At 34.4% G+C, this 23,860-nt stretch overlaps 3 protein-coding genes across 8 annotated transcripts; 2 read left to right on the forward strand and 1 right to left on the reverse strand.

Moving 5' to 3' along the window:
- The first annotated feature begins 1,829 nt into the window (after positions 1–1,829).
- On the forward strand, positions 1,830–12,514 carry LOC117916148. 6 transcript variants are annotated; one of them, XM_034832024.1, is made up of 8 exons: positions 1,830–2,505; positions 3,455–6,358; positions 7,845–7,898; positions 8,461–8,805; positions 9,387–9,469; positions 10,773–10,882; positions 10,977–11,036; positions 12,174–12,514. In XM_034832024.1, exons 1-4 carry the CDS (start codon positions 2,041–2,043, stop codon positions 8,716–8,718), a joined length of 3,681 nt encoding a protein of 1,226 aa, XP_034687915.1. In that variant the 5' UTR covers positions 1,830–2,040; the 3' UTR covers positions 8,719–8,805; positions 9,387–9,469; positions 10,773–10,882; positions 10,977–11,036; positions 12,174–12,514. The 6 variants fall into 6 exon arrangements, with proteins under 6 accessions (XP_034687915.1, XP_034687917.1, XP_034687914.1 ...); XM_034832026.1 differs by having other exon boundaries at positions 10,786–10,882; XM_034832023.1 differs by lacking the exon at positions 9,387–9,469.
- Positions 12,515–17,243: 4,729 nt separating this feature from the next.
- LOC117915574 (aquaporin TIP1-1-like) lies at positions 17,244–18,400 on the forward strand. Its single transcript, XM_034831164.1, has 2 exons — positions 17,244–17,711; positions 17,788–18,400. The coding sequence occupies exons 1-2, from the start codon at positions 17,328–17,330 to the stop codon at positions 18,157–18,159; spliced, it is 756 nt and encodes a 251-aa protein (XP_034687055.1). The 5' UTR covers positions 17,244–17,327; the 3' UTR covers positions 18,160–18,400.
- Positions 18,401–21,641: 3,241 nt separating this feature from the next.
- LOC117916610 (transcription factor FER-LIKE IRON DEFICIENCY-INDUCED TRANSCRIPTION FACTOR) lies at positions 21,642–23,517 on the reverse strand. Its single transcript, XM_034832729.1, has 4 exons — positions 23,010–23,517; positions 22,716–22,916; positions 22,450–22,623; positions 21,642–22,342 (listed from the first exon to the last, which is right to left on the reverse strand). Exons 1-4 carry the CDS (start codon positions 23,484–23,486, stop codon positions 22,238–22,240), a joined length of 957 nt encoding a protein of 318 aa, XP_034688620.1. The 5' UTR covers positions 23,487–23,517; the 3' UTR covers positions 21,642–22,237.
- Between the last annotated feature and the right edge of the window lie 343 nt (positions 23,518–23,860).

A 23,860-nucleotide genomic window follows, 5' to 3' on the forward strand; every position in this document is an offset into this window, starting at 1 on the left:
TAAAAATAGGTGATATATTAATTCATTTTTATTAATATATTTAATTAAAAAAAAACCCTTCAATTGATGTCGTGTGTGTTCATCCGATGTGTGAGTTGACATCTAAATCTTTTTCCATTAACAATTAATAATGCTTTTCAATTCACATCATGTGTTTTCAAATTACAGATATCCATATATTTTTAGTTCATATCAAGTCTTTTCAATTGATAACTATCTAAAATCTTTTTAATTTACCTATCTAAATAAAAATCTTATATTATCCTTTTATCCACTTGTATATAGACCTATGTTATTAACGGTTAGAAAGTTAAAAATCTATTTTATTACTTTCTATGTGGGTGCAACTTAGACAAGTAAACCTAACATAATATTTAGTCGGGTTTGAACAATCATTTTTAACTTTCATGTTGGGGTTTTTCAATCCAAACTTAATTTGGGTTGAACTCAAGTTAAAGTTTAAAAAACTTGAACCAAACTCAAACCCGATTTAATGTTTTATAATATATATTATTCTATATAAATAATATTTTATTTTATTTTTCTATTTTTTTAAATATTAAATTATAGTATATCATATATTTTTTATTTTTTTAGAAAATATATAAATTTATGAGGCTGTTTGAATGACTTTTTAAAACAGACATGTTTATTCTTTTGTTGATATTTTGAAAATTTGTTGTATTTATTATTTAATTTTTGTATAAATATAATAAAAAAAATTAAATATTATAAGTATATTTTAAATTATACAATCCAATCAACCTAAATTTAACTCAATCAACTCAAATCTAACTCGATTAACTAACGTCTAACTCGACCAATGTGAATCTAACTTGAATAACTTGAATTCAACATGAGTTTAGAAAAATAAAGTTGAGGTAGGTTTGGGTTAAGTACCTCATGTTAGAGTTCAAGTTGATTGTTTCTTAATTTGAGTTAAATTTAGGTTAGTCATCAACCCAATCAACCTGATCAAGTTCCAACCTTAGCTTTCTCTTTCTTCTCATAGAATGAATTAATGATTGTAAAATTTTGTTAAAATCCTATTTCCTTGCTTTCTCTTTCTCATTGTCGGAAAATTTTGTTGTAAGCTAGCATCATGAATGGATTGGTGGTCATTTGTTTTGGTGATACTTTTAGCATTGGGAATTGATTGGTGATTATCATTAATTCTTTGGTAAGTTAAAATAAAGGATGGTAGTGAAATAAAATGGCAAGTAATTAGTTAATAAAAATAAAAAATAAAAATAAGTGAGTGAAATAATTGGCATAACTCATAAAGATGACAAAATATTAGGTCTTATTTGATAACTGTTTTGAAAACAATTATAAGAACAATTTTTAAGAATTGTTTTTTAAAATTGTTCTTTAATATTTTGTAAAATCAAGTCTATTCGAAAAACCTACAATATTTTTAACCCGTTTTTAATATTTTTTAAAATAATTTTTATATCTAATATTTTATTTTTAATCATTTCACATATCTATATATTTATTTTTTAAAATAACTTTTAGAAAACAAGTAAGAATATTTCAAAATAACTAAAAGATGTTTTTTAAAAATAGAAAACAGTTTTGATTGTCAAACATGTTTTAAGAAATTGTCTTAGAAAATGGTTATCAAATAAAAACTTAATAATTTTTTTTTACTTCGAATATAGTTAGTATAACTCGTAAGTTATAAGATCACAAGAATAGCATTTTATTTATTTATTTATTTATTTTTTGTGGGGGTAGGAATATTTTGATATCATGCGTGTTGCCCAAATATACCATGCCTAAAGAAGAAAACATTCTGAAACCAGAATTGGAAGGCATTCTCTATTAGTTTAATTATGAAGATGAAGAAAAGTTAGAAAAAATTAGTGGAAATATGGGAATATGCATATGACCGTGATGTAGAGCATAATTAAATTACTGAAAGAAAGGCTACTGCCGGCCTCTGCGGCAACACTGAGCTCTCTTTCTCGCTGTGTGTTCCATGGAAGTCCAAGCCAAGTAAAGCAGTTGGTCGATTCAGGACTCGTCTCCGCATTCATGGATTCAGGCAACCCCTCACCGGTGCGAGTCCTAAGTCGCCCACCATCATCCCCTACACCCACCACCTCATCTCCCTCTCCAATCCCCTCCGCGCCGCCGCCCGACCCGCCTCCGTCCTCGTCGCTGCAGCCACGCCCTTCTGAGAACGTCGTTGTTGTGGGCTTCATTGGGCGCAGACCCGACGACGTATCCCACCTCATGAATCGGATCCTTGACCTGAATGCGTTCGGGTCGGGCAATCTGGAGAAGGGTTTGTGTATCGAGAAAGAGGAAGTGAAAGGGTGGTTCGAGAGTAGGAGAATTAGCTATTACCACGATGAGGAAAAGGGGATTTTGTTTTTGCAGTATTGTTCCACTGGGTGTCCGGCGATGGAAGGGTTTTTGCAGACGGATTGGGGTTTCGATTCGGCTTTGGAGGAACGCGAGTTTGGGGACCTTCAAGGAATGCTCTTCATGTTCGCTGTGAGTTGTAGCTTTTCATTTGATTGTTGTCTTTTTTTTCTTTTATGTGGGATATGTTTATTGTGTTTAATGTCGTATCTGGATATGCAATTTGGTGTTGTGATATAGATTGAATTGAGCGCAGATGGGTTGTTGATTGCCATCCTAGATTACCGTTATGTTTTATTTGGTTGCTGAGAAATCAGGGAAAAGAAAAGAAAAAGGGAAATTGGAACTAATCTATCCATCGTTTAGATCAGGGAAATTTTTAATAACTAAATAAAAACCCAAACAGTTATTTGTTTAGATAGGTCCAGGAGTTTGCATTCATAGGGATAGCACAAATTTCCATTCCTTTTTATGTTATCCCTTGTTCTTGGTGGCCAAATGGAGGATATTTAAGAAAAGAAAATGACACTCATTTGAATGTGAATACTGAGGACTCTTACACTTTCCCCACAACACCAAATCCATTAATTTATGGGCGTTTTGGAAAAATGAAGTGTTTAACATAAGCTAGAAATTAAGAAGTCAATCAGGTTATCTAAATGCTCAAGTTTGTTTATTAGGCAATAACCTCTTTTTGATGCATCTGACTAGGCCACAAACGCATGCATTGTATGGTAACATCAAATTTGTGAAGTTATAGGCAGTCATCTAGAGTTGCTGGTACAAAGTGTAAATATTCTTGAACCTGTATATCATAAATTATCTATAGTTGTTTTATTATTAATACTACTTACCTTTCATTAAAATATCATGTCAAAAGAGGGAAAATAACTTCATATGAAATTAACTTATCAATGGGACAAGGAGTACATTGGTATACAGGGGCCAGTGCAACAGCATGAGACCCTAAAGCAAAGCATTTTAGTTCATTGATTTTTGCTGCAGTCCAAAGTCTTCATAGTCTTGAATGAAAATTCTGTTACTTGATGAGATTTAGTAAATAACTGAACTAGCAATGCAGGTTTGCCATGTAATCATATATATTCAGGAGGGTTCGCGCTTTGATACCCAAGTTTTGAAAAAATTTCGAGTGTTACAAGCTGCTAAGCACAGTTTGGCTCCATTTGTGAGATCCCGAACTACACCAACATCAACATCTACATCTAGACCTCCATCGTCACGACCGTCTTTATCAGCCACCTCCTCTAATAATCCTTCTCCAGGCAGAGGTGGTGGCAGTTCAAATCGTAACACTTCGTCTATTTCTCTCATGTCAGGTTTAGGTTCTTATGCATCTTTGTTTCCAGGACAGTGTAATCCAGTCACCCTGTTTGTTTTTCTGGATGATTTTTCAGATGTGCTTAATCCCACTTCTAATGTAGATGAGTCAACAGATAACTCATTTAACCAATCTTCTAGTTTGAGCAATTTAGCTAGGCCAAGCCTGCCCACAAAAGGTTCTGGTTCAGTTGTTGTGCTAGCTCGCCCTGGAAGTAAATCGGAAGGCGGTTTCAGGAAGAAACTGCAGTCATCTCTTGAAGCACAGATTCGTTTTTTGATTAAAAAATGCCGAACACTCACAGGATCTGAAACTCATTCTGCGTCAAGGGGTGGGGGCGTTTCAAGTTCAGCACCTTTATTTTCACTTGATGCATCAAGGGCTGTTTCACTGTTAGACAGATCTACCAACCAGAAAGGTGAATCTCTTGAATTTGCTACTGCCCTTGTGGAAGACGTTTTGAATGGAAAGGCGACCTCAGATTCTCTTTTGCTCGAAAGCCATAGTCAAAATGCAAACAAAGAGGACATTCTATCTGTAAAAGAGTTCATTTACAGGCAGTCTGATATCTTAAGAGGGAGAGGGGGGTTAGTCACTAACACCAACAGTGGCTCAGCTGCTGGTGTTGGTATGGTGGCTGTTGCTGCAGCTGCTGCTGCTGCCTCAGCTGCTTCGGGAAAGACATTTACTACTCCTGAACTTCCAAGTTTGGAGATCTGGTTATCTTCTAGCCAACTTATTCTACAAGGAGTTCTCTCAGCAAAACGTGGATGCATAGATGAAATTGAAATGACTAAAAGAAAACCCCGTCAACGTAACAATGTGCCACCACAGATTGAAGGGATAACTACAAAAGGTGCAGATCCTCTTGACATTGCAGTATCTTGGCTGGAAAGTGGTAAAGAACTAAACGTGAAGTTTTCAACTTTGTGGTGTGAAAGAGCCTTGCCGGCTGCTAAGGAGGTTTACTTGAAAGACTTGCCAGCTCTTTATCCAACTTCACTGCATGAAGCCCACTTAGAGAAGACTTTACATGCCTTCCGCTCAATGGTTAAGGGACCTGCAGTGCAACTCTTCACAAAAAAGCTGGAGGATGAATGCACATCTATCTGGAGATCTGGGAGGCAACTATGCGATGCTGTTAGTTTGACAGGAAAACCCTGTATGCACCAGAGACATGATATTGAAACCGGTGGCTCACTTTTAGGGACAGCAGTCAAGCCACATTCTAGTGGATTTGTTTTCCTTCATGCTTGTGCTTGTGGCCGTTCACGGAAGCTGCGTGCTGACCCTTTTGATTTTGAAACAGCCAATATTACTTCCAATTGTTTTCCAGACTGTGACAGGTTTCTTCCTGCACTCCAATTACCAAAAATGATCGATGCAGGACCAATTCAACCCCTATCATGGAATTTGATTCGAGTTGGTGGGACAAAGTACTATGAACCTTCTAAAGGCTTACTTCAGAGTGGGTTCCATGCCACTCAAAAGTTTCTTTTGAAATGGATAATTTTTTTAGAGAAACATAGAATCCAAAATGGTTCTCCAGTAAGTGCTGTGCAACAGGGTTCTCTAATCAGGTCAAGTATAGACCCCAATGTTGACTTGATTGCCAATGTAGAGATAAAGAAAGCTGGTGCTTTTCAATTGTACCAACGAGACACACACAATACAGTTGAAAATGAAAGAAAACCTTTGGAGAATATTAAGTCTGATGATAAAAAAATCAGCTTTGGTAGAGGTCTTCCCAATTTTACAATGAGAAAACCTTTTTCTGAGGTTGTTGCTGGATCAGCAACAGTTGATTCAGGATTTCCTCCTCTTCAGCAGATGAAACAGCCTTCATTAGGTTCAGAAAAGGGTATCAAGCAAAGTAGTGCTAGGGATAGGAGTGCTGAACAGGTTCATGAAACTGCTGATTTTCAAGGCTCTCAAAAATTGGAAGAATATTCTTCTGTTCTGGAAACCTTAAATGGGAGCAATGCTAATGGCTACACAGGTAGTGACCCATTTTTACAAATAGGTAGTAATTTAATTCCAGTGACCGTAAATGGTGGTGGAAATATCAAATTAAACACTTCTTTGAAGCATGTAGCAGTGTATGTTGGATTTGAGCATGAATGCCCCCATGGACATCGTTTTATACTCACACCACAGCATCTAAATGAACTTGGATCCTCACATTCATTCCCTGAAGATTTCCATTTGTCTGCATCTATGGAAAATTTGGATCACAAAGTGGCAGATCCTCCAAAATTGGGAAAGAATGGTGGACATGGCAAAGGTCATCGACACTCAAATGGGATGGCTGCTACTGCTACAAATAAGCTGAGAAATTTTGATAAGTCAAAAGAGACATTGGCTAATGGCAGTCAGCACTTAGATGCTCTGGTGCAGTTCTCAGGACTAGGAAGGGAACAGAACCAGACATCAATTGGCTCGTCAACACTCCCTAATTCTGTAAAAGATCTTGGAGAAAGCGTGCAGTCTGTTAACCTTGATGATGGTGGAGGTGCTTTCTCCCTTTTGAATAGAAATTTACCAATATACATGAACTGCCCACACTGCAAGTTCTCCAAGAATAAGAAGGATCTGTCAAATGTTAAGTTTGCGGGCACAATATCACAGCTTCAAAGGATTTTTCTGGTATGACATCTCATTCATAAGCCTTTTTACTACATTGCCTTCAGATTTTCTCGCAACTAATCAGACATACTTTTAATTCATGATATTTTATTTTATTTTACTTTGTGGGGGGTGGGGGAAGATCAGAAGAGCCTGTTAACTCAACAAATATGCATGTTGGCAATTTTTCCAAAACATCTATGAATGTTAGATCCTCATATTTTTGTAGGCTAAATAGCAGTACATCCTGGGTTAAATAGGAAAGTTTAGCCTCTTTGGTACACGTTCAGAAATTTAAAGTAGCATAGAATCCTTGCTTTATACTTCTAATGTTCACCAGTGAAAAAGAAAATCAGTTATCTAGTGAAGAAAGAAAGTTTTTGAGACCTTTGCAATTTAGTTTGTCAGCAACAGGTTGTGCAATAGCAAAGGTAGTAGTAGGTTTAGTGCTTTCTCTAATGGTTGGTAAATGGTGAAAGGAAAATTGTTCAGCAATGGTGGAAATCAACAGCAAGCTGTTCTTTAGACTGATCTTTCCTTAGAAGCACTACACTAGAGACTGCAACTGCACAACTGGGGCCTCATTCCTCCATGCTAGCACATTCATTGGCTTTCATTGTACATGGCCAAACCATCCTGGATTACTCTCCCTCATCTTATCCTCTATTTATGCTACCTTTAACTTATACATGATTTTTTTTTCTATTTGATCTTTTCCTGTGTTGCTACTCATCCATCATAAAATCCTTGTTCAAATTGTTCATCTCCAAATGTGTTGTTTGTTAGCTGCCTAACTTTATGCATCCATATTGATTCTTTGGCCATCTTCTAGAATGTTTTCCTTTAACTTGATTTGTATTCTACACTTACAGAAAAACACAAAGGCAGTTGTCCACTTCAGCTATCTCACTTTAGTTCTATAAATGACATCCCCATTATTATCTCCTTATGAATAATTGATCCAGTTGAGCACGAGCAGCCACTTTGAGATATCTCTATTACGAGAGGGTGCTGGATTGTCTTAGTCCTTCTGAATCTAAAACACTTTTACTCTAGAGTATTTCTTCATAGTAAATTATGTCTTCATATTTCACTTGGTATGAATTCTATTATCACGGAAATTTTAGGTATCTTATGTGAGAAAGAATTTTTCAAGAATGTAAGTTTGCTATTCATATCTTTCACAAATAAATTAAGTTTGCAATTTTATTGAGAATGTTTTTTATTTTAAATGGAGTTTGGGCAGTTCACTTGATATTTTATGTTTTATTGGTTCAAATTTATGATGTGACATTGAAATGGGAATAATGTAAAACTTAAGAGTTGGAACTATGCTTTTTGATAATTTAATGTGAGGATTGTTTAAATTGTAAAAGTGCCTCTGTTAATTCCTTTTTTTGGATATTAGAATATGGTACATTTTACTGATATGAAGATGTATTTTGAAGTTAAAGTTCTTTTATGCGTTTAACCACTCTGCAACTTATTCATGGATACTTCTGTGTAGGTCACACCTCCGTTTCCAGTAATCTTAGCAACATGCCCGGTTGTACAGTTTGAGGTATTTCTTAGTTCCTTACTTGAATACGCATGCATAAACTTTGGTTTCTTTCAACCAAACACATAATATCATATTTATTTTCAACTATGTATAACTTCAAGTAGTTCTTCAGTGTTTGTAAGAGTTTTGACTTCTGAAGATTGATGACTTGGGATCGTTCTTTCTGTGTTATTTTTTGTGCTTTCCTGGGCAGCATTTACTAGAATTTTCCTGGCAGTCTTGACTAAGAATTCATGTCTTCTCATAATACTAATCGTATGACTATCTTGCTGCACTTAACTAGAAACATAGAATCAATTACTAGGTTAGCTGACAGGTTTGGGTGGCTAGAATCACTGAATTGGATTTTGAGTTGTGAAAGGAGACACTTTGCTCGAATATAGTAATTATGGGTCTGAAACATGCATTACAGCATTTGTCCATTGTTGCTGTGTAAATGATATGACTAGATCTCTTACTGTTTGTGCACATATTGTGTTATAATTCACTATAATTGGTTAGGTTTCTGCTGGAAGGTCCAAGTTTATCCTCCCTTATTTTAAAAGCAAACTTTTATTTGTAGGCATCTTGCCTGCCTCCATCCATTCCAGACCGTGAGAAACGATTGCAGTTCAGCCTTGGATGTCGTGTGATCCTACCACCAGAGAGTTTCCTTACACTTAGACTCCCATTTGTCTATGGTGTACAACTGGAGGATAGAAGTTTGCTTCCTCTTAACCCTTTTGATCATCAGCCCGAACTAACTGCCTGGATTACCAAGGGCACAACATTGCAGATCATGTCCAAGGGAAGCAATCTGGATGAGCAGTTTGGAACGTAATACAAGATTACTGTGACCTAAAAATTTGGTCCTTCCATGCTGAGTTTGCAGAAGCAGATTTGTATCAGCAGCTCCATCATGCATCAGGTGAGCTTTAACTGCTTACAACAATGCTTTCAGTACTGACTATTATCATCTTTCTTAATGTTTCATCTATGTTAATGTCTATTATAGTTAATTTTACCCAACTTCACTTGTATATTTACCTGTTGTTTTTCCTCATCTTTCTCTTTTTTGAACTTCTTCCCTGTTGTGCAATCCTGGGCGGTAGGATCTTGGCTGGGTTATTCTATTTCAGCCATTTTTATTTGTTAGAACATCAAGTGCAACCTTAGCGGCATGTGCAAATATGGAAGTTGAGTTAAGATTGGGGGGCTACATGTATACCTTATAGCAAGCAACATTGTCATCTTGGATAGGGGGATTAAATGTTATTTTCCACATTATCATGACTGTATGTTGATATTAGATGTCCTTTATGAGTTCCGTGTGAGTGTAGTTTTCTAAATAATATGAAGGTTAAATGTCGTTATAAACCTTAAAGCCACTACGATTTGAGGAGTCAACTTTCAAGAAATTCAGAAATCAAGTGTGATTGAGAAAGTGTGTCAAGGTGGGTGAATTGAAAGATTGATCAGCCAATGCTAAAAACATTTTTACTTTTGCAGCTATGATCCATATATTATCTAACAATGGATCAAATGAGGGTAGCCCAATGAAATGGAATTAGTCACTGAAGCTCAAAACCATGGTAATTCCAGCCACAAAACTTGGACATTTTGAGCATGAACATATATATAATATGATATGATAAAAGCACAAGAAGTGGATTATACATACATTTTATTTACATCTTTTGCTGTGCAGCTGTTTTGCTGTTCCTTTCTGGAGTCCATCTGCATTCTCTTTTTGATCAGTTTGTGCAAATTTGGGAAGGATTTCTCATCCTTATTTGTACCATCAATTCACATCAATGAATTTGTTTCTTTCTGATATAAAAAAACAAGAAGAAAAAAAATACTACCAATGAGATATTTTTAGTTGATTTTTTCTTCAAGTTACTGACATATAGAGATGAGGACGCCACTTAGACAAGAACATTGTTGAACTTATTGGTTGGTGAAAGAGTGGCTTTTCTTTGGCATTGCTTGGGTGATGCCCTGGTCTTCAAAAGTTTTTCCCTTGATATGGTGGGCTCAAGCTGGAATTGGAAGTGCTTCTAGGTTGGTTGTTTAGAAAAGATTCCCATTTTTTTCTGGTGTACATGGCCAGAAAGAAATAGGAAAAGTCGTAGGATGTAAAATCTTGACCACAAATTTATAGATGGTTTTGAGGAAGCTTTACATGTTCTTTGGAGAATACCTAGACCAAATCCTCCTTTCTTGCTTTCTTAGATTCTTCTTCTTTTCTCTATTTGGTAGCAAATGTAATTCAACTCATGGCACAGCTGTGCTCCGTGTCCTACCACATAAGTCATTCTACATGATTCCATGAAATTCTCTTGAGAAATTACACAATCGTACGCTTTGGACTGTCGAATACTAAGTCCACTATTAGCTAAGTAATCAGCAGCCTGTTTAGCCTCCCTAAGCACACGACTTATACTAATCCCCATTCTGACTTTTCAAGCAATTTTCTACAATCTTCAATAATATTTGCTTTTGCATGTGGATGTCCATAAATGTTCTTTGATCCTTGGATGACAGTTTGCTAATATTTTCTTTTGCACGTGGATATCCATGAATGTTCTTTGATCCTTGAATAACAATTCTGCATCTTGTAGTTTTCTGCTTTCTGTTTGTACTCCTTGCATGTACTTAGTTTGGTCTCTTGGGTCCTCTTTGGTTTTGAGTAGGATTAGAATTAAAACTCTTTTTAAGATAAACTTATGTTTGAATTCTCCTCCCCCCCCCCCCCACCTCTTACCTTTCTCCTCATTTATTGTTCCTTTGCACATGGTATCTGTGCTACTCTGTGCATGAAAATAATCCGTAGTCAAAGGTCATATTTATTTATGATGTCTAAGCTGAAGTTGATCTTTTCTCTTTATGGAGGATGTGTATGCAGGATAAATGTTTCATGGATCAACATGATGGTGCATTTGGTACGAGTCACCACCAGAAGATGAAAAAGGGCAAATATGAGAATGTTCAGTTGTCACCAGGTATCATTTATTTCTGACTTAATCACAACAAGGGTTGGGATGTATTCTGTTTACCTATTAGACATGGATCTCATTGGGGCTGCCTGTAATGCAGGTATGATTTTGACCTCTAGATGGCTGGTGTATGGGTTAGACGGTATTTCCTATCTTTGCGGTATGCTATCTGTGTCTTTGTGTGCTCTCTTTCACTTTCTATTTGATTAGACTTGAATGAATGCATGTAAATATTAAAAGTGGTGCTCTGGGATGTGGCAGAATTTGTTGTTTATAAATTATGTTGGAAGTTTAGTTGGATCAATGATGCTAGTGACTTGTATTGATGGTCAGAACTTGAGGATGTGAATCCGTATCATCTGATAAAGTGTTCTCTATTTACCTTTTGGCACAAAAACTAACTTGGTTTGGTGTTTAAATTTGGGGTCTCAAGTTTCCCCCAACAAGTCTTTAGGGCTGTGAATTTGATAGGAATTCAATAATCATGAAAAAGGCTAACATTTTTAAGTACTGGATTGAAATATTACTATTGTTTATTATTTGAATAGTCAATGAATCTAAGAAAATATATGTAATTAAAGAGAAATTCTTTACACTAGATAATTTTTGGTAATTTCAAGACAACCCATATGCATTGATGAAAAGGAATATGTCATCACCATAAAAAATGACAATTGTTTACAGAAATCGGCGGTTTAAGTATCAACTGAATATCCGTGCTAAGTAAGTTCTTTTAATTAAGTATTCTAACTAAGTTCTTTTAATTAAATATTTTAAAAAATTTAATAGAATTAAATGATCAGTACCTCAATCAAACAAAGAAGTCATAGTAAATCTGCATCCTGATAATAGTCCATGTGTCTTTGTGATAGTGTTTTTTGTGGTCTAAGGCATGTCTGTGTTCAGGGATGAATGGCTGGTGGGAGGGGAAAATCTATCACTGCCTTATTTGTGGTATGAAATACAAGTTCCACATACGCCACAATCACATTGGCTAGATGAATTCCTTGTTTGCTCTCCTATGTTCAACTGCAAACCAACTTTAAGGGTTTCCCTTTCATTTTCATCACATAATGAGGGGAAACAATTGACAGGGAAGGGGGTGCCCCTAATCCACTGCAGTGTAAAATGCTGGGAAACCTGTAAAAGTCGCACCATGAACAATGAGATGATTATTCATTGAAATATTTGTAAATTTAGTTCCACCTGAAGTATACATCTGCCAAGATATGTATGATTATGAATATCATCTGATTTCTTCTTTTTCTTATTTTCATCCTCATGGTTTCTGTAACAGTTTTCATCTCCATGCATTGTTGCTTATGATGCCCCATGTGCACCTGTACATACCGGATGCAATTATTCTATTTTGCTCAATATGAATGAAGTTGTGAAGTTGTGGTGCAAACCACACAGATCCTGGAGCATGCTTGCAGAGACATGATGGAAAGTGCTACAAGTTAAGAGAGATGTAATTTTGTAGGGCTACAGCTAATTCTTTCACGATTCAGCTGATGTTGTCACCTTCTTCCATTAATACTTGTTTCAGAATTGATGTAAACTAAAATTACAATAAGAAAATGATATAATTTTTGTTTATCTGTATATATGCAATGTTAACTATACTGTGCTCTTGTACTCTGTACTCCTCAACTGTGTTGCAGTGGTGTCTATTTGATCTGGTTATCCAAGATGGAATTGCACTATTGTTTCAGGGCTGTGGTTGTCGTTTGTGTTGAGGAGGAAGATCATAGAGGAACTTCCCTCACAACAGGTGGCCTATTTTCCAGCTTAGGCATGTGCCCGCCCAGTGAGTTCACTTTTCTCCCTGAATTATTTCCTAGTTTTCAAGTTCTCTTTAGGTGGGTCTATTTTCTATTCTGCAATTTGCTTGTCCACTCCATTTTTTCTTCTCTGCCATCATGCGTTTTTTGGCTCCATCCTGGTTTAGGCATAGCACATTGTGGTGGCTAGGATGTGCTTGTTGTCTGTCCTAGTTACTGCTAAACTGCCATTAGTGGAGCTTCATGAGTTTACCTTGACAAGGTTTACACTCAAGTTTATATTCAGGAGCCTTAATTTCATCACTTAAATTGTAAGTAGACTGTAGTCTGTACAGAAACCTTAAACAAGAGCACATGATGTATCATCAACACTGGAACCATCCCTCGTAAGATCTTTCCCTGGATGAATTGTTTTCAAAAGTTTTGAATGTTGTTGGTCTGCAGATTCATGTCTAATGTCCATTTATTTTAGCCTCATACTGCCGTGTTTGGACCCCAGTCTAAGGATAGATATGGATCTGAAACATTACTTATTTATTTATTTTTTATCACATCAGCCCATTCTGTGACGCCAACTACTGAATGATTTATGCTGTACTACACAACCTACCAGTCAAACCCCTTTTAAAGTCCTTAATTTAATAAGTTGGTTTGGCATAGTTTTGAATGGCATGCGATTTGACAGCCAACTCGTCAATGTATTTTTTCTTTGGTACCCAAAAACTACATTTTGGGTATGGGTGCCTCGTCAAAATTCTCTTACACCTAGCCCTCTAACATTTTTTACAATTTAGTCCCATTTCCTTATATATATCCTTTTACTCATCACTGGAATGCTGAGAATCAAAGCTGGGTAGTTTGGGTATAGACCTGGCAGAAATCAGAGAGCTGCAGAGTTCTCATGTGTGTATTTATGGTGGTTCTCGATAATCCATGGCCGGTCCTGAGGATGGGCCTGTACTCCTTTGTCTGGTTACACTCATGCAAAACCCTGCTGGTGGGTTAATAAATGTACAAATCCATGTGAATCAGCACTTGTAAGCCCTTACTATTTTCCTTTTTTTCCTTTGGCCTTCCACACCCACTACGGATTATTTGGTTGCTGGGGCTTGAGAGAATTGGCTATGGCTATAATGTGAGACATATCCACATACCACATGGGTTTTGGGTTGAATGGTGAGGCCCACAGATGAGGCTTTGATTTCAACTTCTCACCCCCACCAGCTGTCATCCATTAAACCGTTCAGTATTGAGTTGTAGTCAAGGGAAAGAAGATCAGTCGGACGTCCTTATCCTCTCCAACATCCCCATGAACTTTCGCTGCCAAAAATTAATTTTTTTACCAAATTATTTTAATTTCGAGTCCATAAATATTTTACTGGGGTAAAGTGTAATTTTCATTTTTCTTAACTTTTTATTTACGTTTTTCCTTTCTAATTTATTTTCTTCATACTTTCCCACAACCAAATTTAATCAATAAAAATAGATTTTAGAGCAAAAGATTAAAATAATTGTGAAAAAATCTCATATAATATAAATAATTCATAATAAATAAAAATAATAAATTATCTAATTTTTTATTATTAATCTTGTTATCATAACTATAACTTTTTAATGAAAAATAGTTCTTACAGATCAATTAAGTATAATTTATTTAGAATTCTAATTTTATTTTTTTAAATAACCAAGAATAAAAGATTTTATTTTAAAATAAATTAAATTTCGATATGAATTAATTAAAAATAAATTTTGATTAAATATAGATCCTATAAATGAATTTAAATAGAGTTTCATTTTTAGAATTTTAATTTTATCATGAAGAAACTGATAATAAACATTTTGATTTAAAAGAAAATAAACTTTAGAATAAAATGATCTAATAATAAAATCTTTATTTTTATGAGAAAATAAAATATGAATTAAAAATATTATGTTTTTTAAGTGATTAGTCAATTTTTTTTATTATGATTTAAAATTTAAATTAAATTATTATTAAGTTATTAACTTAAAATTTATTACTTTTTACTTTAGGTGTTGATTTTTTTTTTTTACTTTACCCTGGCAGCTTCCGGCGTCCACACCTTTCCTTCAAAATTTTCCCCCCTTTTTTAATTGGTATAACCCCTGTTACAAGCCAAATACAGTAGGAAGGACTCCATTACTAATTGCCTTAGTGGATGGATAGAACTGACAAGGCAGTGGGCAAATTCACTCATGTCATGTGATGGTCCCACCATCCATTGTCCGGCTGTCAGCAATCAGAGAGCCAGCCTGGTTCAATTAGCTCATGGTTATGTTTGGCTGCACAAAATACTAAAGAAAAAAAAATTTTCATTTGATGAAAAAAATTTAAAAAAAAAATCAAATATAATTAAAATTAATTAAAATTTTATATATTTTTAAATTATTTAATTTTTATATTAATGAGTTAAAATAAATAAAATGAATTTAAAGTAACAAAAAAAATTATTTATTAATTTTTAATCTATTTTCTTATTTTTCTTCATCTTTTTTTTTTTTTTGTATTTTCTTTTTCTTTTATTTTTTTTCAAATTTGATGGAACAAACATAGCTTAAGACTAAGGAGATTATACCACCATGTGATATATCATATACCCCGTACCCTCACATTTGATGCCAATCAAACGCTTTCTATTTGCGGGTGGCATTACCTTGATTTTAGTCCCCACAAATTGTAACTCTCTGCTTATTCTAATACTGACATTTATGAGTTTGATAGCAACATACGATTTATTAGAGAACCTTTATAAATCAAAATATCTTCGATTTCAAAATTTTGTAAATTGACCCTATTAAACCTCCCTTTTTGTTTTTTGCTTTTTCCACATTTAACAATTTTTAGATATTTTTACACTTATTTATTTAATTTAATTTTTAAAAAATTGATTTGAAAATAAAACTTAATATAAAAATAAGATAAACATCTAGGATATCCCATATCAGACGTCTCACACTATATAAATATGAATTTTCTCTTAACCTTGTAAAAGTATTGAAAGCCTTTTGAATTCAAAATAAACAATAACTACATGATTGAGTATGAATCATTATAAACAATATCAGAACTTATCCTTGGTCTGGTGTGGGAGTTTATTTGATTTTATAAAAAGTGTTTATATATTTGACTTGAAAGTGAAACTTAATATAAAAATAAGATAAACCTTTAGGATATCCCACGTCAAGCGTCTAACACTATGTAAATATAAAAATTTTTTCTTAATCTTGTAGACGCGTTTTAAAATATTAAGAGTTTTTTTGAGTTTGAAATAAATAATATCTACATGATTTAATACAAATTATTATAAACAATATCAGAATTTTTTTCAACTTAACGTGGAAGTTAATTTAACCCAATGAAGAATGTTTATTTATTTGATTTTATAATTTCATAGGATATAATATTTTAATGTTTATAATATCTCACGTCAAATATGAAAGAGAGTTTTTAATATTATATAAATATGAGTTTTTTTCAAATTTTATATAGACATGTTTTATTATTTCAAAATTTAAATTTTGTTAAATTAATTTTAAATTATATAAAAATAAAATATTTTATTTTTATATAAAAATATTTAGGTAGGTAAGGTTAAACAAAAAATGAGAAATAAAATTAAGAAGAGGAAAGCCAAAGAAATGTCACGTGGATGTGACAAGATATGTCTCCGAATAATATCTCTTTTGAAAAAGTAGCTTTGTACTCATTCACAACAACAACTTGTATCTCATTTCATCGTAGCCACAATCGGAAAGCTGCAGCCTGCAGATGAGCCAATGTTTGAGGATATAACATTTCAAAATACAAGTAAAAAAAAAAACATTCATTGTGAACTTACTACCCAACACATAAATTCATAGAACAATGTAATTTATTTTTCTTAATTTTCCATAACTATATGGCATGCCATTGGTGCATTAATAATTGTACAATGACTATTTACTTTTTGGTTTTGTCCTTTTTTTTTTTTCTTTTTTCAAAATATTTATCACGCCCAAGATTCTGAGTCAAGGACATGATGACAAAATATTTTTTAAAAAATAATTTATTTTCCTTTACGCTTGACCACAAAAATGTCATTGTTGTCTTCCATTTGATAAATGTGCGTTCCAGTTTCGCTTTTGTCTTATCTTCTTATAAATTAATTGCAAGTTATGTCACAGATATTTCACTAATTTGAATTACTCATCATAAATGGTAACATTCCTTATAATTATAATAATGCCTGCAATTTTTTTTTTTAAGAAGAAGAAGATTCTATAAAAAGGAGGAAAGAATAGAATTCCAGTAGAGTAGCTGAAAATTAATTACAAATCCAAATCAGGACAAAACTCATAACTAGATGACGCGGCTCCTCTACCTCACATACACGTGTCAATCCTCTATTATTTTGGAGGCTGAAATCTTAGCTGTATGGACGGGCTCCTTTGGTCCCCGCCTTTCCACCTCTTTCATAAAAGTTGTACAAATTTCCACATTTTTATTTAGTAAGTTACCGGGAACCGGCTGTAGTAGGTTGCACATACCCTTCCAATTTCCATTATAAAGGGTGAAGCACACAGAGAGTTCGTTTGTGAAGGAGTCAGAGGGTGAGGCTCTCCATTTTTTTCATCCTATCTCTTCAGCTTTTATCATCAAGTTTTCCACAATGCCGTTTCTTAGGATTGCCATCGGCCAGCCTCAGGAGACCTATCAGCCCGATGCGCTCAAGGCGGCGTTGGCGGAGTTTTTCGGCACCCTAATTTTTGTGTTCGCCGGAGAAGGCTCCGGCATGGCCTTCAGCAAGCTCACCGATGATGGTTCCACCACACCGGCCGGCCTCATTGCCGAAGCATTGGGACATGGCCTTGGACTGTTTGTGGGAGTGTCGGCGGCAGCCAACATCTCCGGCGGTCACATCAACCCCGCTGTCACATTTGGAGCCTTCGTCGGTGGAAACATCACTCTCCTACGTGGAATCCTTTACTGGATAGCTCAGCTCCTTGGTTCCGCGGTGGCCTGCTTGCTCCTAAAGTTCTGCACTCATGGCATGGTGAGTTAGTTATTACAGTTACATAGTTTATAAGTTATAGAATTAGTGAGGTGATGATTATAATAAAATGGTGCAGACAACATCGGCATTTGCGTTATCTTCTGGAGTAACAGTGTGGAATGCGCTTGTTCTTGAGATCGTGATGACTTTTGGGCTGGTTTACACGGTGTACGCGACTGCCATTGACCCGAGGAAGGGCAATGTGGGGATAATCGCACCCCTTGCCATTGGTTTGATTGTTGCAGCCAACATTCTGGCGGGTGGGGCATTCGACGGAGCATCCATGAATCCGGCTATGTCGTTTGGGCCTGCTCTGGTGAGCTGGGACTGGACCAACCACTGGGTGTACTGGGCAGGGCCTCTCATTGGAGGTGGGATTGCAGGCCTCATCTATGAATACATCTTCATTAACCACACCCATGAGCCATTGCCTGGCTCCGAGTTCTAGTTCAATAACATCGTAGATTCGTATGGCCGCTCCGGCCAACGGCTTTTCATTGTATCTATTTTATTCTGGTTCGAGTTTTTTGATTTCTTGTTTTCTTGTTTTCAATGGTTGTCGTGGATTTCAGCATTATTGTCATCAGGGCCGTCCATTTTATCTGATTGCGATCAAATGGATGATGCATGTAATTGGCGTTTTATTGGATTCATGTGCAAGTTACGTGTAGTTTTTGCATTTTGAGTAATGGGCTCTCTCGTCGTGCATTATACATTTTGAGTTTGGCGAAAGGGTAGTGACTGGTAGTACATGGGAGGTGTTGGGATCACCTGCATATCACACCAAGCCCAAGAATCGGCCCACAATGGGTAGTGGATGGGACATGTTTGTCATTTTTGGAGCCCCACCCAATTTCCAAAAATACTCATAAAAAAGAAAAAGAAAAGCCATTTACCTTTTATTATTTTTAATTTAAAAATTCTAATATATATTTAAAAAAACTGGCATTAATGCATAATTTTGCATTTCTTGATAAGGGCAAAGTTTAGGTGGTGTTTGTTTTTTTGGTTTTTCATTGAAATCAATTTATTTTTCTATTTTTTTATAACTTATTATAAACTTTTTAGTTTTTACTAAATAGAAAATTTATGATGGTATTTGTTTTTTACTTAATTTTAAATATAATCTTAATGCTTAATAGTGTTAAATATTAGGTTATTTGTTTTTGTAATATTTTATTTTTATTAAGTATTAAAAAATAAAAAAACCAATATATTATTTTTTTCTATTTAGAAGAAGTTACATATTTTGGTGGTATTTGTTTTTTTGGCTTTTTGTTGAAAACAATTTAGTTTTAGAATTTAGATCGTTTGTTTTTCTATTTTTTCATGACTTATTATAAACTTTTAACTAAATAAAAAAAGCCAAAATATGTAACTTTTTCTAAATAGAAAAAATAACATATTGATTTTTTTTACTTTTTAATACTTAATAAAAATAAAATACTATACAAACAAACAACCTAATATTTAACACTATTAAACATTAAGGTTCTATTTAGAATTAGGTAAAAAAACAAACACCACATTGATTTTTTCTATTTAGTAAAAAATTTATAATAAGTCATAAAAAAAGTAGAAAAACAAACAATATAAATTATGTAAACAACTTGCTTTCAGCAAAAAGTAAAAAAAATAAACATCATCTTTGTAATTTTTTCTAAATAAGTGTTTATTTTTTTATTTAATTTTAAATAGAATTTTAATGTTTAATAGTGTTAAATATTATGTTGTTTGTTTTTATAGTATTTTATTTTATTAAGTATTAAAAAATTTAAAAATAAATTAATATATTTTTTATTTAAAAAAAATTAAATATTTTAACTTTTTCTATTTAATAAAAATTTTATAATAAATCATAAAAAAATTAAAAAATCATCTACCTAAATTCTAAAAACAAATTATTTATCAAAAAAAGCCTAACAAATAAACACCTACATTAATTACCCCACCGTCTAAATTGCTACATCCACGAGTTAGTAATGATGAAGCGGAAAAAGCTGCGAGCGGTGTGGGCAGTGGTGGGCCACCCATGCTGGGCTGTACTATTTTCCAAGTTTTCTTCACGGGCATATTCGGCCGAAAATTCTGGTGCTCCTACTCCTTCTCTTTCACAATAAACACACATGCTTTATTAATTGCTCGTGGGAATGACCGGAGGATTCCCGAGCCATTTGGATAGAGTTAAAAGCTTTTCTTAATATCTAAGACTATTTTTTTTTTAATAAAAATTAGGGACGCAATGGACTTTTAAAAATGCAAAGAGATGATTCTTTAAATTTACTTTTTATCATATAACATATTTCTAAACATACTATTAATACTTTTAAAAATAATTTTTATATTCATTATTTTATTTTTAATCATTTTATATATTGGTATAATTATTTTTTAAAATAATCTAAAAAAAAAGTAAACATTAAAAGATGTTTTATGAAAATATTATATTTTACGTTCTTAAAAGAAGAAAATAAAAAAATAATTTTTAATTATAGAGGTATTTTTATAAATGTAAAATTTTAACAATTACTTACTAAGAATTAAAAAATTGAAGTAAGTATTTTCAGAAATCCCTTTTTCTCAAATACTAAAAGTAATGGTTTGAATGCCAAAACATCATTTTCAAGAATATTTGGAGGAGATAATGGTTGCATCTGCCCTTTGGTTTGGGTAAGTATATGATTGTTGTTATAATTTGCAGGTGGGGAAGAAGAGGATGGACGATGGGGTGGTGGGCATGTGGAGTGGCATGCAAAAGGCACTATGCCACTATGGGGTTGTGCAAGAAGGAAGAGACAGGCGCTTGGAAAATGACCTCCACCCCTTTCTTTTTATTTCCACATGACCACATGCGTTGGCATCACTAATTCAGGGGTCCAGCCCTTTGATTTCTTGGTTTTTGGGTGATCCTGTCCCATTCCGAATTGCACAGTGGTGGTATATGCTCCCTTCAAGTGGAGAAATATCTTAATGATTGGAGACATGGAATGGACTGGTCATGTATTGGATCTTCAGCGACTGCAATCGATAAGTCAAAGTTTGAATGGCAGTTGGGAGTTAGGAAGTTGGAACAGCCGACTTCCCTCTTCCCCATCACCTACTTTGGGGCCGTTTCACGTGCACTCTGACTCGGTCACTTTTTATCCAACCCCGTGAGGATAAGGGCACAGCATTAACCAATACAATCGGTTTTTAACATTCTCAAATCAAATGCCCAATTGATTTAAATTAGTTCTGGTTGGATTAAATCGGTTTCATCAATTTTTGTATTTTTCAATTTATTTTCACTTCCATCCAAAAATACACCCATCTATTCGAAGGTTTTAATTATCAATTTTTTATATAATTTAGTGGGTATTTGATAAATTAACTTAATAATTTAAAATGATTTAATAATTGAATTTAAATTATTAAATGAATTAAATATATTTGATAAAACAACTTAATAATATGACTTAAAATAAAAAATAAATTTAAATAATAAATAAAAATAATTAATTTCTTCATTGGTTTATATATTTATTTTACTTTTTTTATTTATATTTGTCTTAATTACCTTCATGATCATTTTTTGTTATTTTATGACCTCTATTGTTACTCGTAAATTTTATTAAATAAATAATCTTAATACTTAAAATAAGAATTAGTTTAAGGTGGTATTTGTTTTTTTGGCTTTTTACTGAAAGCAATTTATTTTCAGAATTTAGGTTATTTGTTTTTTTACTTTTTTATGATTTATTATAAACTTTTAACTAAGTATAAAAAAAAAAAATATGTAGCATTTTCTAAATAGAAAAAATAACATAATGATTTTTTTTTACTTTTTAATACTTAATAGAAATAAAATACTACAAAAACAAACAATCTAATATTTAACACTTTTAAACATTAAGATTCTATTCAGAATTAAGTAAAAAAACAAATACCACCTAAGTCAATAACTTAAGTATAATATAACTTAAAGTTAACTTAAGTTACCAAACACCACCTTAACAAATGACTTATTGTTTATGTAATAGAATTGGGCTTAGACAGTTCATGCTTGAATTGGGCTGGACAATGGCATGTTCCTTAACATGTGGGCCTTCTTTTGCCATCCTCTTGACAACCATTTTTGAGAAGAAAAAGATGGAACCCAGAACAAAACAAACCAATGATACTTCTCAACTCTCACCCACAAGATCAAGCAGTAAATTCCCATCTTGTGAGGGAGGCATCAACTCCCCTTAGTTAAGTTAGCTTCATGATCAAAATATGATACCACAGCTCTGACACTAATTAATCAAGCTGACTTTCACTGATTTGAATTGATGATACATGTCATCAACCATGTCCAAAATGTATTGCATCTGCGGCTACACGAAACCGGGGGGAAAAATTGATACTGGGATTCATGTACCCTGGGACTTCTGTACTGACTAATGACTTGCACCCATGTATGGGATTCGCTGCTACTTGTTATGGAATCAAGTCCATTTGAAATTAGACCTTATGATCACATACAGAAATTATTTTGTAGAAGTAAATTATGAGGATGGAAGTGTTTTGAACTCAAATCCCTGGTTCAGAAGAGCCCCAGTTAACCATAGCTTCAAATTTGGCAAGTTCATGCTTTCATCACATTCTCTAACCTGCATTTTTGTGACATTTGATGGATTAATGCTAAGTACCAGAAGAGAAGAGGATGAAGATGATGATGAATGATGACAATGAAGTGAAAGTGGAAGGAGAGGCTTACATTCAAAGTAAATGTCAATACAAAAGTCTCTGAAAATGTGGCCAAGTTAGAGCTCTGAATGTTGAAGCCGGTGAGGGATTCAAGCGCCTTGTACAGCGAAACCGCCACCCTTTCCCCCCTGTTGCACGCCAATCTCACATAGAACCCTCTTTCCTCCACTTGAAACACATCCATCTGCAAATCCACACCCATGTACTTGATGAATTTGTTAAGTATTTTGGAAGTGCTTTTCTTACTTTTAAAAGCAACCAAACAAACTTACAAACCTGAAAAATCTTCCCGCCCATGGGATGGTGGCTGCGTGCAACTTGAATCTTCTTGGGGATTTCCACTAAGCCATTATATCTCTCTGCTCCCAGCACTAATGAAGATTCAAGGCCCGCTATCTCAGCTTTTAGCTTCTTGGCCTGTATCTGCAGCTGCTGCACATACAGGACAGCATCTCCAACAATGGAGGCCTTGTCCATCTGCATACATACATATAAACATTCCCACTTAATCAACTGCAATTTCAGAAGAATTTGATTCAAAAAGAGGGCTGAGGGCTAGCCACCACATACCTTAGTTATGTTAGGAACCAAGGAACGTAACGCATAGAGTTTCTCCTTCATTCGAACTCTTCTTCTCCTCTCTGAAATCAAAGTTCTGGACCTATCAACCTTGGTCCCCTTTGTGGGTGTAGTGGTAGTATTCCCGGATGAATCCTCCCCATCAATCTCTTCCCCTCCCTTCATCTCCCCATCAATGCTCGGCAGTGAGTCGATAACCGAATCAGGATTCGACACCGTTGCAGTTGCAGTTGCAGTTGCAGGGTCGAACTCAAACAATTCTCCCACGGATGAGCCAAACTGGTTATCATCCAAACAACCATTCATGTGCTCACAATCATAATTGGGGCAGAACTTCACGAGAGAATCCGCGCTTTCTCCTCTGATGAGCTCAATAAACTGCTCGAAGTTAGGCTCATTGATGAAATCATGGAAACCAAAGTCGGTAACATTGGGCAAGGTGCCTGCAGATGCATCCCTCCGATCCATTGCTGTTCATGGAATAATAGCCTGCTGGTTTTGAGAGGTTTACCTAGTTTTAAATATACAAGGGAGGGAACATGGTTGATTATAATATTGGTGTGAACAGAATCATAGAGAGGGATCTGACGTTGGAACTCAATATTTATACCCCAAGGGGTTGACAAAATTTGTAACAAAAACAATGGAATTCATAGCAGTAGGTGTTTTCATGTTCTTGACCTATCTTATTATTCTCCTTCTACCATGTACTTTAAGATTCCTCGTAAAAACCGTGTCTACACCTGAATTTACATCCTAAGATATATACTAGGAGTTTGTCATCTCATCTTAGATATTGCTTATTTTTCTTCTTTTTCAATTATTACCATTCAAATAACAAT

The sequence above is a fragment of the Vitis riparia genome, chromosome 6 (genome assembly GCF_004353265.1).
Source record: "Vitis riparia cultivar Riparia Gloire de Montpellier isolate 1030 chromosome 6, EGFV_Vit.rip_1.0, whole genome shotgun sequence".
Classification (NCBI taxonomy): Eukaryota; Viridiplantae; Streptophyta; class Magnoliopsida; order Vitales; family Vitaceae; genus Vitis; species Vitis riparia.

Bases quoted from the DNA above. Each gene is read 5' to 3' on its own strand.
- LOC117916610 (XM_034832729.1), bottom strand. From the start codon at position 23,486: ATGGATCGGAGGGATGCATCTGCAGGCACCTTGCCCAATGTTACCGAC. The intron at 22,624-22,715 runs GTTTGTAAGTTT...GTGGATTTGCAG, and splicing joins TGGGCGGGAAGATTTTTCAG to ATGGATGTGTTTCAAGTGGA. The intron at 22,343-22,449 runs GTAAGCCTCTCC...ACAAAAATGCAG, and splicing joins TATTGACATTTACTTTGAAT to GTTAGAGAATGTGATGAAAG.
- LOC117916148 (XM_034832024.1), top strand. From the start codon at position 2,041: ATGGATTCAGGCAACCCCTCACCGGTGCGAGTCCTAAGTCGCCCACCA. The intron at 6,359-7,844 runs GTATGACATCTC...ACTTCTGTGTAG, and splicing joins AGCTTCAAAGGATTTTTCTG to GTCACACCTCCGTTTCCAGT. The intron at 7,899-8,460 runs GTATTTCTTAGT...TTTTATTTGTAG, and splicing joins GCCCGGTTGTACAGTTTGAG to GCATCTTGCCTGCCTCCATC.
- LOC117915574 (XM_034831164.1), top strand. From the start codon at position 17,328: ATGCCGTTTCTTAGGATTGCCATCGGCCAGCCTCAGGAGACCTATCAG. The intron at 17,712-17,787 runs GTGAGTTAGTTA...AAAATGGTGCAG, and splicing joins AGTTCTGCACTCATGGCATG to ACAACATCGGCATTTGCGTT.